Source organism: Camarhynchus parvulus, chromosome 20, assembly GCF_901933205.1.
Source record: "Camarhynchus parvulus chromosome 20, STF_HiC, whole genome shotgun sequence".
NCBI classification, from domain to species: domain Eukaryota; kingdom Metazoa; phylum Chordata; class Aves; order Passeriformes; family Thraupidae; genus Camarhynchus; species Camarhynchus parvulus.
In genome coordinates, this window is record NC_044590.1 from 9,206,905 (window position 1) to 9,224,554 (window position 17,650).

Below are 17,650 nucleotides of genomic sequence, written 5' to 3' on the forward strand. Positions count from 1 at the left end.
TTTGGACAGAAGTTTTGCTTTCATCTCCATCCTTCTCTTCCCAAGAGCCAAAACCTCAACCCCCTTCTCCTTCAAGGTATCCTGAGTTACTGACTGTCCTGCTGGGATGCTGCAAGGCTGGGCAGCTGGCAGCATGTGGCCTCCAGGGCACAGCAACAGGCTAGGGCTGCTTCTAGACCAGGATTGTAAATCTCAGGCTACAGGCAGGTCTGGCTGTTCCCTCAGACTCTGCTTTGTAACTAGGAGTAAAACTTGAACAGCACCCCTGACACTAGTGAAAGGGAAGAAATTGAATTCAGTGTACAGGATGTGGTATCATTAAGTACTTCTGCTGTCTAACCCTCTTGTTTTTCCCTTTTGTGGTTTGTGTGATCTTCCTGCTGGGCCAACAAACATTTAAGGCTGTGGATTTTTCCCCAAGTTGTGAGACTTTTAGTTGTTCAATCCACTTTGTGGGGGAGGATGAGCTCCAGACTGATGTGTGTGGAAGATCACATGGATGTGTGACTTCTAAAAGTCTTCAGGGCTGTCTGTTGGAGGATCTTGAAGCCCTGGGGAGAGGCTTTGCACATGTCTCTTGGGAAATTCTAAAATGCCATGGAAATAACTACTGACCAAGGAAGGGAGGGATGTGGGGAAGGTGCCAGGCAACAAGGAGGAGGCTGGCAGCAATTTCCTGATGGAGCTGAGCCCTGGTGAGTGATTTCAGAGCACTGATGTAGTCTGGGGGATGGCAAGTGACTGTACCCTGAATATCCCTCAGACAGGGAGCTGCCATCCCGTGGGACCTTGTCCAGGATGGCAGCTTGAGTCATTTAAACAGTGAGGGTGTCTCCTGCACTGGCAGCTTCTCTGCACTCACCAGCACTTGCAGGTGATGATGAGACTTGTGCCAAATCTGAGAAGGGTGGAGAGGATGAAGGGTGCAGATAGGAGCAGCTGGCCATGAATTTTTTGTGTTACCCCTGTGGTTGCTGCTTGCTTTTGATGTGAAAACAGATGGTCTAGAAGAACCCCAAACACAGCGGCAGTGCTTTGGGCAGTGCTGCCAGCCGCTCTCCCAGCTATCCCTGGCAGGCATGGGCACTGTTACAGCAGTGATCCATGCAGAGCTCCCTGGAGGAGCCCTGCTGCTCACTGCTCTGCCTGCTCTGGCCCCTGGGGAGGCAGCTTGATGTGGAATTATCACAGGGATGTTGCTCTCGAGGGGTTCCTCTGTCCTGTCTGCTCCTGATGGGATCAGGGGTGAGTCCTGCAGGCTGTGAGCACTGCCCTGACATGGGAGGCTTCTATTATTCCCTTAATCCTGTGTGGTGGGTGATGTTGGGCTGGTGCATGGAGGCAGTTCCTGCTGTCCTGAGCCTGATCCAGTGTGACACACTGTCATTTTGGAGCAGTATCATCAAGACGCTCCCAACTCTGTTCACTCCTAGCCCAAAGAAGGGGGCAGGTGCCTGGAGGACCATGCTCTCCTACCCTGACTGTGATTTGGGCTGCTGGCCTAGAAGTGAAGTGCTCCATCATGGCATTACCAGTCAGTCATCCCCATTCCTGTGTGTGCAGGCTGCCTGCTGACACAGCGTGGATGTTTTTACCTTACTGTCCCCCGTGCTGACTCCTGCAGTTTACTTTATCCTGCTGTTTTCTTAGTGCTGTGAAACAGAGTTAATAATGTTGCTGTGCCCTTTACCCTAATGAGGATAATGAATGTTTTAGACTGGTGTAATGAGACAACCCTTCATTTTTTTCTGAAAAGCTAGGAGGGGTTCTTGATTTCTGTCTTGCTGAAGTTATAACATAGTCTGTGATGCCTTTGGTGTAAGCCAGAAATACTTCTTCTGTTCATGGGACACTTTGCAATGAGAACTTTTCCATGTTCATTTGAAGGACTGGGAAATTTTAAATTTGCAACAGATGGATTTTCTCCAAAAGCTTCAGGTTAAGTCAGCTCTAAGGAAATGACAGTCTTCGTATGGCAGACTGATTTTTTTTTAATTGACTCTTATTTCATTTCATTCCCATGAAGGATGTGGTTCCCCTCTGCTATTGCTGCACCCAGTCTAACCTAAGTTCATGCAATTTGTGAAGGATGGGATGGTTTCAGGAGGGCAAAATGCAGCAGTCAGCTCTCCTGTGAGCATTGTAATGGTAAAAAACAGGCACAAGTCCTTTGTTTTCTCTCATCACTCCCCTTTGTCACCTGTCTGCAGGCCTGATTTGGCAAATAGAGCAGCTATTAGTGAACTCCCCACGGTGAACTGGGGTGATGAGGTGGTCATAAAGTCTCTTTGCACTCTTATGAACATATAAAATACTTAGAAAAGTAATCTAATGCAGCTATGGGAGGTGTATTAGTAGATTCATACCTGGCTGCATGCACAGAAAATGAGGATTTCCTTGGGCTGTCATTTCTAGGGATGGATTTTTGAAGGACCTGAAGATAGGTTTGCTATCAGCTGGTGGTAATTGGGCTGTACTTGCATAATGATAGTAATTTCCTTCTTCTTATATCTTAAATTTGATTTATAAGACCATGCTGCAGTGTGACTTTTAAGTGTTTGTCTCTGCTGGCAGTTGGCAATGTATTAGCTGTGATCCCTTACAGAAATAAGTGTTCAGTGTTGGAGCTAAATTGAATAATATGGTGGTGTTTGTCTCTTAATCTTCCAAATAGCTCCGTTAAGTTTGCTACATTGATGTCTGAAAGGCTTAAAAATAATAAACTCCATTGTATAGAGCTTTGAATACAGAGTGGAAGCTTAGTAATTGCTGGCAGTTCACGGGCAGACTCACTAAAACATGGCAAGGAGGCAATTCTCCCAGCACGCCTGAATTTTTTAAAATAATCTCCTTGTATCAAGGCCTTGTGATCCACAAGGTACAAAGTACATTAATATGAATTCAGGTTCGTGGGACTCAGTCTAAATCCCCAAAACCCTTTAGTTGCAGTGTCATATGAATTTAAAACACCTTTTGTCTTCCTCATCAGTCTGCTGGGAGCTGTTTGCATCCCCAGCTTCTGGGCGGGGTAGGTGGTGGGCTCATCTTGGTTGTAAGCAGAGATTTGGAGTCCTGAGCCCCCATCCCAGTTCCCAACCTTTTGCTCTTCACAGGAAGTGGGAAAAAACCTAAATACATGGTGGTTTGTTTCTTTTTAACGAGGTTCTCAGGGAATCAAGTGTCAAAGGAAAAGCTCTGAAATCAGGGGTCTTCTGGGTTTGCTGTTTCTTCTCAGAAGATGTCTGTAGTTCCCCTGCATCCTTGTGAATGAGTTTTTAAATGAGGAGTTGCAAAGAGCAACTGAGGAAAAGGCTGGTTGGACTAGCAGGCATGATTTAAAAAACAAACGACAAACAAAACCAAAAAAAACTCCAAACAACCAATCCCCCTCCCCCCTGCAAAAAAACCCAAACAAAAAAACCCCAAAACAAAACAGGAGAGAGAAAGGAGGAGAATGTGATTTGTTTATCACAACTGAACTTGAAACTAATTTTAAATGTCTGTTTTCTGAGAGTAAGGAAATTCCTTTTGCTTCCAGCAGTAAATAACTGGGATGCTTTCAGCTCACAGCTGATCTAGAGGATGGTGAGTTTTCAACTAAAAAAGTAATTGACTCTCCAGTAAGGCCACTCCATTCCAAGTTTCACTAAACAGCTGGAGGAAGAGGAGAATCCTGACTGGCACGGTTCATATCACAAATAACCCTTGAACTTTGTTCTGTGTCTCTGAGTTCTGTCCAGAGTGTCTTGACAAATGGTTTTGAACAAATACACTTTCTAACCAGGGAGCAAATGACCAGGATTGCATCTGGGTGGCAGGTGCGTGGTCCAGATGCCCAGATTTTGCCCAGAGAGATCTCAAATCACGTCTCAAATCCATTTTTCTCTTGCTATCAATCCTAAAAGACATGGTGAATATTTTAGAGAAAGGGAGAAGGTTGTCCCATGGGAAGTCTTGGGGGTCACTGAACGAGGGTGTGGTGGTTAGGATGGTTGTTCTCCATGCCAAGCTCTTCTTGGCAGCTGAGTGGTGAAGGATTTAATGCTGGCTGTGCTGAGCAGGATTTCTGAAATTCAGCTTCTCCCCAGGCTCATCTCAGCAAAGGGTTTGGCTGTCAGAGATACTGAGCTCTCTTAATGGTCTGCCCTTCTCTATGCCAGCAGGGCCTGGCCTGTGCAGTCCAGTTGCGACTTCTGGAAGTCTGTCACTTATGTAGGTGCTAAAAAGGAAGTGAACTTATTTGGGAACTGGTGTTCCAGCTGAAGGAGCTGAGCACTTGCCAGTCTGACCATATGCTTCTGAAGTCCTTGTGGTTTAGTGCTTCAATCCAGGATATTGCCTATTTAAGGCAATGGAAGGAAGCCCTGTGCCACTCCTGCAGAGTAGGTATGTGAACTTCAAGCATCAAGACCAAATGGTAGTTCTAGAATTAGATGGTGTCCCTAATTTCCCTCTTCAGTTTTAAGTGGATGCAGCATTCTTCACTTACAGCCTCAACTGTTGTGTTGCATTGTTGTATGGGGTTGAACATCTGCCCCTTCCAGCCACAAAAGTGGCTGTGTTCCAGTGGTGGGTGGTTTCTTTCTATTCAGGGATCCTCTGAGGCCTGGAAAAGCTTGAGTATTAGGCATGACATACTGTCAACTGCTGCAGATCCCCTTGGATCCCTCCTCCCAACATCTGCAAGGCCAGAGTTGTCCATCTTGGCTTGTCCATTACAGTGCACAGAGCAGAAAGACCCAATTCCTACCAGCTGCTGCTGCTGAGCAGGGAATGGGCCCTCACCAGCAACCTGCCCATCCCATGCAGGAAACATTTGTGGTCCCAACCTGTAGCAGAGAGAGGGAAGAGCTATCACCAGCTCCCTCAGGAGGGCTGTGTTGCTGGGACCACAGTGCTGGGATCATCCCCACTTGCAGCACCCCGGTTTGGGATGCTCATCCTCCATCCAGCAGCTCTTCTGTCCTGTGGGGTGGCAGGGGATGGAGCAGGCAGAGCAGCAGCACCGTGCACCACATTAAAGGCTTGGATGGTAAAGCAGAGCCGTGGTGAGGGACAAGGTGCCTGTCTCACACAGGTCTCTCAGCCCAGTGTTTTTTTTTTCCCTGCAGCATTGTTTCCCTGATTGACTGGCGCTGGCTTGGCAAAAGCCTTTTGAATATTCATTTGGCTGACGGGAGATGAGAGTGCGGTAGCTCCTTGAAATCAGCTTGGGGAGGGGAAGCAAATAAGACTGCCTTTTTCTCGCTCCTAGTGCTACTTGAACTCTCTCAAATGCATGATTCACACGGATAAATGATTGCAGAAGCCTCAGCCTACCTAACAAGCCTGTGTTGTGCAGCAAAAATTACGTGCCTGCATACTTGCCATCCTCATTTAAAAGCCCATTCCTCATTAATATCACTTAATACATATTATTGCAGCTCAAAGTGCCATTCCTCTTCTCCCCACCCATTTCCTTGTCTGGCTGTGACATACAGGAACTACACCCAGTGCTCGACTCGCCTCTCCTGACCTTTTGTAACTTGGCTCCAAACTCCTTTTTTTGGGTCTTTTGCAAAACACTGTCAGAAGGGAAAAATCCTTTGTTAAAACACAGCCAACTCCTGCCTCAACGTGGAACAGTTTGTTCTGCTGAAAGAATGAGCCAGTTCAGTGAGCAGAAAAACATTGCCATAAACCAGCGGGCTCAATAAGCTGCAAAAGCCATTGGCTGCGCGCAGTGTCTGAAAGGACGACTCTGAAGCAGAATGCATGGGGATGGAAAAAAATAATCCACAATCCCAACCTGCCAAACCCTGTTTCTTTGCTTTCAGATGAAGTACTTTGCAGTTTTCTTTTTGGTTATAGCAACTGTAAGTGGAGGAATGGGAGCTGAGGCTGAGCCAGGATGTAACACAGCTCTGGAAGCTGCATATTGCAAAAGGGCACAGGGGATGAAGTAATCCAAAAATGCTCAGCTGGGAAGGGGCTGCAGCACTCATAGTCATCAGGCTGTGCTGCAGATGATCAGCTCCAGCACCTCTGGTACTGTTTAGTAGCTTGGTTTAGTCCTTCCCACCCACATCTTGTTTTAAAGCTCTGGGCACTCTTTACTTCCCTGGAATTGCTGCTGGTCTGTCCCTTTTGCGGCTGCTCAGTAACTGGTGATCAGCCTGGCTTCAGCAAGAGGTTTTTCATTCCACAGGGGACTTGGATGCTTGGTGAGAAACCTGTGTGACAGGCTTTTGGGTTTGTGTCTGCAGTGGGATCGTTTTGGTGCTGGTGTAAAAGCTGGCACTGGTTTTCTTTTAACAGTAAATATTGTGCTGGCATGAGAGCTGTGCTTCCCAAATTTGGGGTGACGGCCCCACGATTAAGGTCACCCTTGTGGAGGTGATGTGCAAGCCTGGCAGTGGGGCTGTGAGCAGGGGTACATCACAGAGCTGGGCTCCAAGGCTTCCCCAAGATGATTCCTTGGGAAGGGGCAGGCTGGAGCAGCACTGAGAGGGGGCTGTGGCACTGTGTGTGCTCTGTTGCCATTGGGTGCTCTCACACCTGTGAGCTCCTCAGCAGCTGAGCCAAGTGTTCCCTGCTGATTTAAAAGTCTCAAGTATCCTTGTTGGAAATTTGATGTGGACAAAGACCTACCTCTGGTGCTTATTCATTGCTCTGAGCTCCCCAGTAGATTTTTGTCTTGGAGCCAGTTCAGCAATTTCAGATAATAAAAACACAAAGAAGTGTATTTTAGGTGTAACCTATTCATCTTCACATACATTCTGGAGGGCTGCATCTGCCAGAGCTGGGCTTGTCCTGCAGAAATGGTGATGCTTGACAATGAGCTCCAAGGGATCACAAGGCATGTGTGTGGCACATCTGAAGATGGTGTGGCAGGATATAACTGATGTGTGAGATGCCTGTGTTTCAGATGAAATCACAAACAAAGCCCTGACAATGCAAGCAAAGAGAAAACATCCTGGAGAAAGCACAAGGGGCTGAACTGGGAACCCCAGTGTGTTTACAAGGATGGTCATACTGTCCTGTTCAGGCACAAACCAGCCTGCTGGCAGTCACCAGCTGAGTGTGAGGTGATGGGACACCCACATACTGATGAGCTGAGGGACTTCCTGAAGCTCCATTAATGCTATCTGGTGTCCTCTGCTAGTAGTGGTAACCCCAGAGATGGCTCTGTTGAGATGTGATTATCTGTCTGCTGGGCCTTTTGCTTTGGGGGAACGCTGGGAATGTTTTCCAGCCTGGACAAAATCTGAGGATTGAAACTGTGGAGGTGGGTCCCTGGATTGCTGGAACTGTGAACCCTGCTAAGGTAGTGCAATGTGGAGCAAATCTGTAATGAAGCCTCTGGGCCAAAAGAGATTATTACTTTTTTGGAAGATGTTAATGGTATGATTACATAACATTTATTTTGTGCTCAATCAAATGGATGAAGGCAGAGGAAAAGGAGTGAATTAATGTTAGTGATGTTCAAACAGAAGCACGCAAAGCTCTGAGGGATGATCAGTGGTTTTGTTTTGATGTGTGTTGTGGTGGTTGTTTTTTATTCCTCACATTCTCCTGAAATACAGCACACAGGCTTGTCTCTAAGGGGGGCACATTGCCAGTAGTCTAAAGGTTATATTATCCCAGTGACCTATTTTTATACTCTAATCGTGTTCTGTTTCAGCCAGCTCTTTCTAACCTTCCATCTTGCTCAGTTTTGTGCTTGTCTGGGGGGAAAAAAACCAACAAAAAAGCAGAGATAATTGCCCTTAGTCCCTGAGTGCTGAGGCAGCCTCTGCCCAGATACCAACACACAGGAGAGGTGCTGCTGTTACAGCACAAGAGCAATCCAAACACACAGCTCAGAAATCGGTACCTACTTGAGACAGGGGGATGAGGAGCACTGAGGGGCAGAGGAGAGAGGGCTTCTCTTAAAGGCACGTTTTAAATGGAGAAGTCCAGCAGTTTGGAGAAGGGTGAAATTTTAATGAATAGCTCTGTTTAACTGGTCTAAATGGAAAAGACTCTTTTCTGCTCTAGGCCTGCCAAGGAATGGAGAATGAATACGATTGTTCGGTCAACCGGCTCCCACTGCATTTAGACTGTACCCGTGGTTTCAAAGCCAGGCTTAAGCTACAAAGCACCCTGACCAGTTGGCATAAAGAGAAATTGTTCCTTAGTACAAACGTTGACTGTGATGCTGCTTGAAGCTCAAAACTGCTGAAGTTTGTGCGTGTGTTTGTACATTCGTGCAATGCGAAATAATAAGATGTGAAGAGCCTTTCTTGCCTTTGTGGCCTCTCTGGGGCTGTGGTTATTCTATTGCTGGTGGCTCTGCTTGTTCACGTTAAGGTTTGGGTGCCTGCAGAGTTAGTGTGCTGCCAATCTGCTCTGGAGGGGAAAATCTCCCTAACTGCTCATTGATGAGCTTGCAGTCCTGAATGGGGTTAAAGCCCCAAAGAATTAAGTGTGTCACGACCTCGGTGTGGGTTATGAACCAGGCTTTGGGTGGCAGACACTACCTCCAGGTGCAAGGGCATGGCATGGGGATGTGTGCCAGAAGCCAGGGTGATGCTCTGCTGCTGGCATTTTTAGGCTGCTGGAGATGTTCCCATGCTGTGACTTCCTCCCAGCTGCAGCCTTTGCAGAGTGACTCGGGGAGGATGCTGGACTCCAGCTAGCTGGGATGCACAACCACAGAGTGGGAGCAGAGGAGCTCAGCCCTGCCAAATCTTGCCCTTTCTTCTCCTTCACAGAGCCATGCTGGCACAGCTGGCAGAGGCCCCCTCTCACACCTTGGAAGTTTCTCTGGAGAGGTGATCTGTCTGTATGGAATGACAGGGGTGTGGCTTGGAGAGGTCTTTGCTGAGATGTCCATCCACACAGTGTGTCCCTGGGATGGATTAGCAGTAGCCTCCACTGGGCATCCTTCAGCAATAAATAATTCAGACTGGTGAAACTCCTACATGACTTCTCATGAATGGACTGCAAAGGCAGAAGGAATGTTAATGCCCAGCCAAAGAGGAAGAGTCCCAGGAGTGCCCTGGCTGGCAACAGGGCCTGTACCCCACATACATGGACCTGTTTATCCTCCCTTCCCCAGCACCATGGTAAATGCACCCAGTCCCAGGCTGCTGAGCTGGCTCCCAGGGCAAACTGGGTGCCTGTCATGCTGGGGGGACCTACTGTCAAACACAGGGGGATGTTTGTGGGGGTGGCAAGGGGAAGGGGGCTCAGCCCTTGGGTTTGGATTGATGGTGCTGGCCAAAGGGATCATTTATTTAATGGCCTGGCTAATTACAGTGATTGAGAAGTCATCTGGAACTCCCAGACACAGCACTGCATCTTCTGACCCTGGCTGGAGGTAGAGCCTGAAGGGAGAGACGAAAACTCAAAAACATCAACTTTTTTTCCTCCTTTGATTTCTTCCTCTTTCCCCCCTCATATGATGCTATCAGCTGGGGCCTGCAGAGCTTCAACTTAAAAACAAACCACTTTTATTTAAAGTGCCAATATTGTGCTTGGCTCCATATGAGACAGAAACATTAACTTTGTCTCTGACCTGGGGAGCGTGTCTGCCTGCCTAGCAGGCACTGAAAATGTTGAGAAAACTGTTATTTTACTTCTATTTTGGTGCTGATTTTTAAAAATGGAATTTTTTATAAATTTCATTTTATTTTAACGGAGCATTCCCTCTTCAGCAGAGCCCACAGAACACGCAGCCATCCTTTGTGTCCCCATAGAGCTTTGTCCCTGCTGGCAGTGTTGGCGCCCAGGAGCTGGCAGGGCTGGGGGCAAGGGAGTGTGTCCCTATACTCCCATGCCTGGGCAGTGGGGCTGGAGCTGCTGTGTCCTGGTGCTGTTGCCTGGTGGGTTTTCTGGTTGCTGTTTCTAGGCGAGGTTTGCAAAAGGTCACAAAAAATTAATCTGCTAACTGGGGACCTTGGCTCTGCATGCAGTGAATGTTTTGCATTAACAACCTAACTCGTTAATTCAGTGAAACATTTAAAACCAAACCAGTTATATCCAGCCAAGCTGGAAAAAGCTGAAAGTTCATACTCAGCAGTGCAGATTTCGAAACCTCCCTTTGTTAATCTCTGTAGAAGTAAATTTTCTGCTATTGCAGAGCTCGCTGTGACTGGTCTGGGCATTGTTTCCCTCACCAGAGGCAAAGCTGCTCTGCAGAGCATTGGTTTTGTACCTGGAACTGCCACCTTTCCCTCCAGCCTTCATTTCTGTGAGCATCACTGGGAAAAAAATTGGTTTTACTCTGCTTTAAGTCGGTTTTCCCTCAAATTTCCAGCTGCAGGCATGGTTTAGGTGCACTGGACATTTGACCTGCTTTGCTACCTTGTTTTGAAATTAGCAGGTATAAATTAAATTGGAACCATGAATTTAAGTACAATAACTTTGTATTCCTGGCTCCAGGTAACTCTTCTATTCAGGTTTGTCTCTTTGTTCCAGTTAATCATAAAATAATACATAGGAAATTGAGTTCTTCACTCATGGCTGTGCAGATGGGTCTGAGGCATCTGCAGTGGTGATATACACTGAGGATCTTTTTCAATTGATCCCTTTTTCTGCCATTAATTTACCCTATCAATTAGAACGCCCTCATTTATTTTAATGAGGGAGAAATCAGTGAATTATCCATTCTGTTATATATTTGTGGTGTATTAAAGTATTAAGTGCATTCCAGAAGGTGAGCAGTGAATAAAACATACTTCCAACATGTGGTTATGCAACTGTTCCATGGAAATGAAATGGACAAACAGTACACTTGATTAATTTTTTTTTCCCCCGGTAAATTGCCACTGCAATTCACTTCCAGCTAAAATTTGCAATCTGTGTTCTCAGGTGGCATTAATACTGGAGCCCCGCAGGAGAGCTGTGGTGGCTGGGGCTGCTTTGATTGCATTTTTAAGGAAAGTTGTTGGAGAGAGCACAGAGTTTGATGCAAATGTGCTGGTAAATGAAATGCAGAGCTTTTAGGTTCTCTGTAGGTGGGTCAGGCCATTCACACTTACCCAAAATAATAGCGATGGAGTGCTCGGGATGAGGCACTTTGTTAATGTTGCACAATGGGGGTCTTTGTGTGTCGCTGTTGCTTTGTATCAAATTTATTCTGTTGACAGATAAAAATCATCTTTTTCATATCTGGAGACTCCAAAAACACTGGGTCAGATCTGTCAGGGACTGGAGCAGTCTCAGTACTGGAGACTGGAGTTTGCTGGAAAGAAAAAAGGTTGCAGAGGGCCCAGCAGCTTCTCTCTGTGCTAAAGCTGCAGGATAAAATGAAATAAGTATTCCCTTTTACCATTGCTTCCCTGACATGAAACTCCTCTCAGCCTTTAAAGCTGTATTTTGTAGCCTTCAGGCTGATCTTACTGCTTTTTCCCTAATTGACTCGACTTGGAAAGGTCATTGCAGCCTGCTAGACTGTGTAATATTTAACTTAGCATCAAAAATGAGCATCTCGGGATTGGTGTCAAATGGATGCTGTTCCCCTCTGAATAGCACAGCCCATTCATAGTCATCCAAATATTCCACTTGCTAATGCTAATGAATAACTCTCTGGCCCTCTGCAGAGGGCAGGACCAACCACGAGAAGGTGGGATGGATGAGAGTGGCACAAAGCAGGTATTGAGATGTGCAATCCACATGCTCTAAATCCAGCTCACGGCTTTAATACCTGTTTTATTTATAGAATTTTTTTTTAAAGTTATAACTTCTAGCTCTTCACCATGCCTTAGCATAGCAAGCAGTCTTTTCTGATGCCAAGTTCAGTGATGACTAACACTGTTTACAGGACTGTTTTGTAATCTCAGATCAGCCCACATTAACGGGAAGTTACGTTTTCCCGTCAGTCTTTCAAACGGTGCCTGAGAGTTGCTGAGGCCAGAGCCAGCCATCCAGGCTCTCCCGTTTGGAAAAAATGATGTCAGCTTTCAGAACCAGCTTTTTAAAAAATCTAATAAAGTTAGGGAGGTCATTTGAAATTGAACTTCCTCCATTTGATTTTTTTTCTTGCTTTTGCATGAGGATCTTTCATTCCTCTGTTCTAAAAACTACCAACAAAACTAAGCACGGGAGGTATTGCATAAGCACCAACAAGGCATTTGCCTGATCTGCATTTCTCAGTGCATGAGATCAGCTCCAAATATCTGATCTGAGAAAGCTGCTGGTGCACAACTGCTGTAACTGATAGGAATTACCTCTGTGAGTCATCTCATAGGATGGTATTTTTTTTTTTTTTTAAGTTCAAGTTTTTATGAGTGTTTTTATAAAGCTCAGTTGCTGTTACTGTAAATCTCAGGGAAATCTGGCACGGAGTCTTTGTAATATGAATCAGTGCATCCATATGCTTCCAAGTGACCTTGCAGTCTGGAAAAATACCATTTTATCCCTCTGTTGAAGAGAAAAAAAAAGCAGAGTTGCTGTAGAAAAGGTTGACAGAGGGGTGTCACCCGGCAGATGACTGCTGGTGCCAGCTACAGCAGCTTTGCTGCCCTGGGGTCATGATCTCAGGCACAGAGCATTTGCTGTGCAAGTGGGAAAGCTCCATCAGGCCAGGAATAAGGTTGTGGCTAATGCCTCAGCCAGCCCTGACCTTCCACGGGCTGGAGCACTTCAGGGTCTGCTGTAGCTTCAGAGGAGGGAAAAAAAATAAAGGAAAAAGTCATTGTTGGTTGGTTGGGTTTTGCTTATTTTTGTTCGGTTTTGGTTTTAAATGTAACAAATCTCTGGTTAGCCCAAGGCCAGCAAAATGGGCTTGCACTGACGAGAAATTACTCTTTGTTAGGGAATATCCCAGTGCACAGGGTGGGTGACTGCCAAAAGCTGCAGAGGTGGTGGGAGGGGAAGCCTAGGAGCCAGGAACATTGTGATGCTGCTATTGAGCTTTGGGGCCTTTACCTTGCCTTGCAGCTCCGAGTGAGGACTCACAGATGGTGTTGGAACAGGAATGAAGTGTACACAGGATGGGAAGGGCATCTCCCAAATGCTTTGCAGGCTTGCTGAGCACAAAGGGCTAAAATACTGCAGCCTCCTCGCTCCCAGCAGCAGCTCTGGGTGTCTGCAGAGACTCTTGGCATAGGCACAGTGCTCTGAGCTGGCAAGAAACTTCCTGACAAGATGGATGGAAAACGCTGATTTTGAAAAAATTGAAATGTTCTGTGGGGAATATATGGATTTTTCATCCTTTTTTTTGTGATGGAAAGCAGGCATCTTTCCCAGGTGACCCTGCCTGGTGTCACCTCCTGTGTGAGGCTGAGCTGGGACTTGGGCACACAGGGAGCCCAGGCACTGCTCTCCCTGCTGAAACACCAAGGACGGGCCTTGACAGGGTAGAATGAGAGGAAAATTCAGTGTTTTGCCTCCTTAAATGAGAATTTGATGTGGGCTGTAAAAGTGACACGTTTGTGTGTTTGGTTTGAAACATAGTTTCACAGGTTTAGGTGTGAAAATACAGTAAATCCAAGGTCAAATTAGATTTTTCCAATGAAAGAAGAAAAATTATTTATTGAGTGAAGCAGTTAAATACCAGAGCAGTTGTACTTTGTCTAATACCAAGGGAACTGACCCCTCCTCCCTTTTCTTATCCTCAGGTTCAGTGGCAAATATGAACATTTGTCAACAACTCCTTGGGACATGAGTTTGCTGGAATCTGGACTACAGAACACTTGCAATAGTGCTTGCTAAATTTGAATTTCATTTAAATGAAAGAAGAATAGTCCTCTGGATCAACTGCAGCGATGGCTAGCAAAAGGAAATCCACAACTCCCTGCATGATACCAGTAAAAACACTGGTGCTTCAGGAGACCGAGCAGGATGCTGGAGAAGATGATCATGAAGGAACACAACCAGAGGCTCCAGCAGAAGGACCAGCAGTGAGTGATGCTGGGGCCAGCAACAGCAACAACGGAGCTTTGTCCAATGGGCACCGCGGCATTGCTGACGGCGACACTTACATCTGCAAGCCTTGTGACTTTGGCTCTCAAGACCTTCACCAGTTCTTTGGGCACTTGGACTCTGAGCACCCAGACTTCAGCAAAGAGCCTGCATTCGCCTGTGTCGGGTGCAGCTTCCTGGCCAACAGCCACGAAGGGCTCTCACACCACAATGCTGAGTCGCACGCCGGCGACACCGGCTTTGTCTGGAGGGTGGTGAAGCAGGACAGTCGTACAACCGTGGAGCAAAGTCCCTGTGAGGCCACCAGCAGCCATGACCTGCCAGGAGAGGTCCCTGAGGAAGGGGCAGACGGCCAGTCTGAAATTATCATTACCAAAACCCCTATCATGAAGATAATGAAGGGGAAACCCGAGGCCAAAAAAATCCACACGCTGAAGGAGAATGTGTCGAGTCAGTTGGGCAGTGAGTCAGAGGTGAAGGATGGAGAGCATTCATTCCCAAATGGGTCAGTGCCAGTCAGCCAGCCCACTGCAAGTTCATCAAAGTCATCCCACATAGTGAATGGCTCTATCATAGGAAATGTGCCTGTTCTGCCGGCGGGTGTTGCACAACTTGTGTCTCTGCAACAGCAGCCCCCGTTGCATCAGCAGCTCCCTACATCCAAGTCCCTTCCCAAGGTGATGATCCCACTGAGCAGCATTCCCACATACAATGCTGCCATGGACTCCAACAGCTTCCTGAAAAACTCTTTCAACAAGTTCCCCTACCCCACCAAAGCTGAGCTCTGCTACTTGACCGTGGTGACCAAGTACCCAGAAGAGCAGCTGAAGATCTGGTTCACTGCCCAAAGGCTGAAGCAGGGCATTAGCTGGTCACCAGAGGAGATCGAAGATGCCAGGAAGAAGATGTTCAACACTGTTATCCAGTCTGTGCCACAACCCACCATTACAGTGCTGAACACGCCCCTGGTTGCAAATCCTGGGACTGTTCCCCATCTCATCCAGGCAACTTTACCAGGCCACGTGGTGGGGCAGCCAGAGGGGACAGGGGGGCTGCTGGTCACGCAGCCCATCATGGCAAACGGGTTGAAGGGCACCAGCTCCTCTTTCACCTTGGCAGTGACTTCTGTCCCCAAGCCACAGCCGGCAGCGCAGCACAGCACCGTGAGCTCCAGCAACACATCTGGGGTCAAGGTGGTCAACAGCGGCCAGTCCCTGCTCACCGCCTGCCCTGCCATCTCCTCGCAGACCTTCCTGGATCCCAATGTCTACAAAAACAAGAAGTCCCACGAGCAGCTCTCAGCCCTCAAAGGCAGCTTCTGCAGAAACCAGTTCCCTGGCCAGGCTGAGGTCGAGCGGCTGGCAAAGATCACGGGCTTGTCCACCAAGGAGATTCGAAAATGGTTCAGCGACAGGAGGTACCACTACAGGAACGTGAGAGGCGGCCGGGCCGTCTTCCCTGGAGACAGTGCTCTTGATTCCCTGCCCGAAATCACTTTGGATGTCCCACCCAGAGGAGCCGAGCTGAGCCCTGCAGCGGTGGCGGCAGCTACGCCGGCCCCTCACCACCCACCACGGCGGCAGTCATGGCACCAGGCGCCCGACTTCACCCCGACCAAGTACAAGGAGCGAGCGCCAGAGCAGCTGAAGGCCCTGGAGAGCAGTTTTGCCCAAAATCCCCTTCCTGCTGAGGAAGAGGTGAACCGCCTGAGGGGGGAGACGAAGATGACACGGAGGGAGATCGACAGCTGGTTCTCGGAGAGGAGGAAGAAGAAGGTGGCGGAGGAGAATAAGAAAGTGGAGGAGGTGGCTCAACAGGAGGACGAGGAGGCAGAGAATGGCGGCGGGGAAGGGGAAGACTCCTCGGATGAGCAGAGGGCCACGAGTGAGAACGGCTCAGTCGACGCCTCTGGCAGCAACCCCAACTCGGCGGAGCGGAAGGTGAGTCCCATCAAAATCAACCTGAAAAACCTGCGAGTGACCGAGTCCAACGGCAAAAACGAGGTACCGGGGACCGGCGCAAATGAAAAGGGGGATGGCAGCTCCAGCCGGCCGCCCACCCCTCCCAAAACCAAACTGAACTTCAAAAAAACGGCCCAGCAGCGGCATCTGCTGAAGCAAATGTTCGTGCAGACCCAGCGCCCCACGAACCAGGAGTATGATGCCATCGTGTCCCAGACGGGCCTGCCGCGGGCCGAGGTCATTCGCTGGTTCGGGGACAGCCGCTATGGCTACAAGAACGGGCAGCTGAAGTGGTATGAGAACTACCGGCGGGGGCTCTTCCCCCCGGGGCTGGTGGAGGTCAGCCCCGCCGGCCGGGAGGTGCTCGAGGACTACTACGAGAAGCACAAGGGGCTGCGGGAGGAGGACGTGCCCGGCCTCTGCGAGCGCGCCCGCCTCGGCGCCCAGCAGCTCAAGGTGTGGTTTGCGGTGAAGGCGGAGGAGGAGGGCAGGGGCTGCGGCCCCGAGGCGGCCGGCAGCCGGAAAGGGCCGTGCGGAGCCGGCGCGGAGGCCTCGGAGAGCAGCGAGGCGTGGGAGCCGGGCGGCCAGGAGGGCAGCGCCGGGAGCCCCGACGCCCCCGGGCCGCCGCCCGCCACAGGGCTGGGTAAGGCCCCTGCCTCGGCGAGGGAGGGCTGCGGGTGGCACGGGGCTCTGGGCCTCGCTTGTTTCAGAAACAGGTTCGGTGAAGAGCTCAGCGTTTGAGGTTTAACTGAGGAAGTGGTGAGGAGCTGTCTCTGGAGGAGAGGCATAAAGGAAGCACGGTGAGGAGGGTCTGGCAGGATGAGCGCCGCTCCTGCCTGCCCTTTCCTGCCTTGGTCTTTGGGTGCTGGCACCACTCAGAAAACTAATCCTAGCTTTGTTTCAAGCTGGAGTAAAACTTTAAGAGTGTCTGGTCGTTTTAGAAGATGACCCACAGATTGATTGATTTATTTGGGAAGAAAGGGCCCAGGCTGCTTGTCCTGTGCCGCTAGTTCCTTCCATGTCCCTGCCCGCCTTTCTCTGCCCTCCTGCTGCTTTCCAGACGTGAGCATCCTTGTTCGGTGTGCAGAAATGTTCAGGTGGTGAAGGTGGAGGCTGCAAAGGCAGGAAGGGACGTAGAGTCTCCAGAGCTCGCTTTTGGAAGGCGTGTGTCTGTGTGTGCCTGTGTGGTGGAGAGGAGAGGTGCTTTCCAAGCCCTTGGTGGGCTTTTCTGCAGTGCAGCTGGGGGCTGCTTCCAGCCTGGTGGGGTTCCCACCAGATGGGGATGGCCAAGTGCTGGCCCTGTCCCATGCTGGTCCACACATGCAGCTCCTTGCTGGCCAGCTGGGATCTTCTCCAGTCCCACTGCCTTGCTTTGGAGCTTTCCACACAGCCGTGCCATAGCTGCAGACCTTAAAAAATAATTATAAAAATCGAGTAAAATTCATTGCTTCCCTTCCCATCTAATTTGGAGAAGGTGGAGCATGGGTGTGGATGAGTTCTGCCTTTGCTGCACATTGTGTGTGCTTTGCAGGGGAAGGGTGAGTATGGGGACTGGTGGGGGGCCAGCTTTTGTGCCGGGGAGGTGGCTGTGCCCCTGCTAGTGCCCTCTGAGCATGGCTTTCTGCCAGCCAGAGCGAGGGTCCTGTCAACCCTCGTGGCACAGAGGTGCTTAGCAAAGGTGCATCCCTCCTTAGGGGTGCAAAGCCAACTCCAATCCCTCAAGGATTTTGGGTTTCCTGGCTCCTCTGAATGTTGCTAGCCCTTCTTTGCAGCTGACTCTCTCAAGGCTCCTGATCTTG

General features: G+C 49.0%; 1 protein-coding gene across 3 annotated transcripts in view; it reads left to right on the forward strand.

Annotated features, from left to right (window-relative positions):
* ZHX3 (zinc fingers and homeoboxes 3) overlaps nucleotides 1-17,650 on the forward strand; it is a 46,322-nt gene that overhangs the window by 23,039 nt on the left and 5,633 nt on the right. For 2 of the 3 annotated variants that reach the window (XM_030963038.1, XM_030963037.1), the window contains exon 3: nucleotides 13,587-16,494. In XM_030963038.1, coding sequence (XP_030818898.1) covers nucleotides 13,734-16,494 — 2,761 coding nt within the window. In that variant the 5' untranslated portion in view covers nucleotides 13,587-13,733. The remainder of the gene's footprint in view (nucleotides 1-13,586; nucleotides 16,495-17,650) is intronic. The other variant, XM_030963039.1, reaches the window with a different exon arrangement.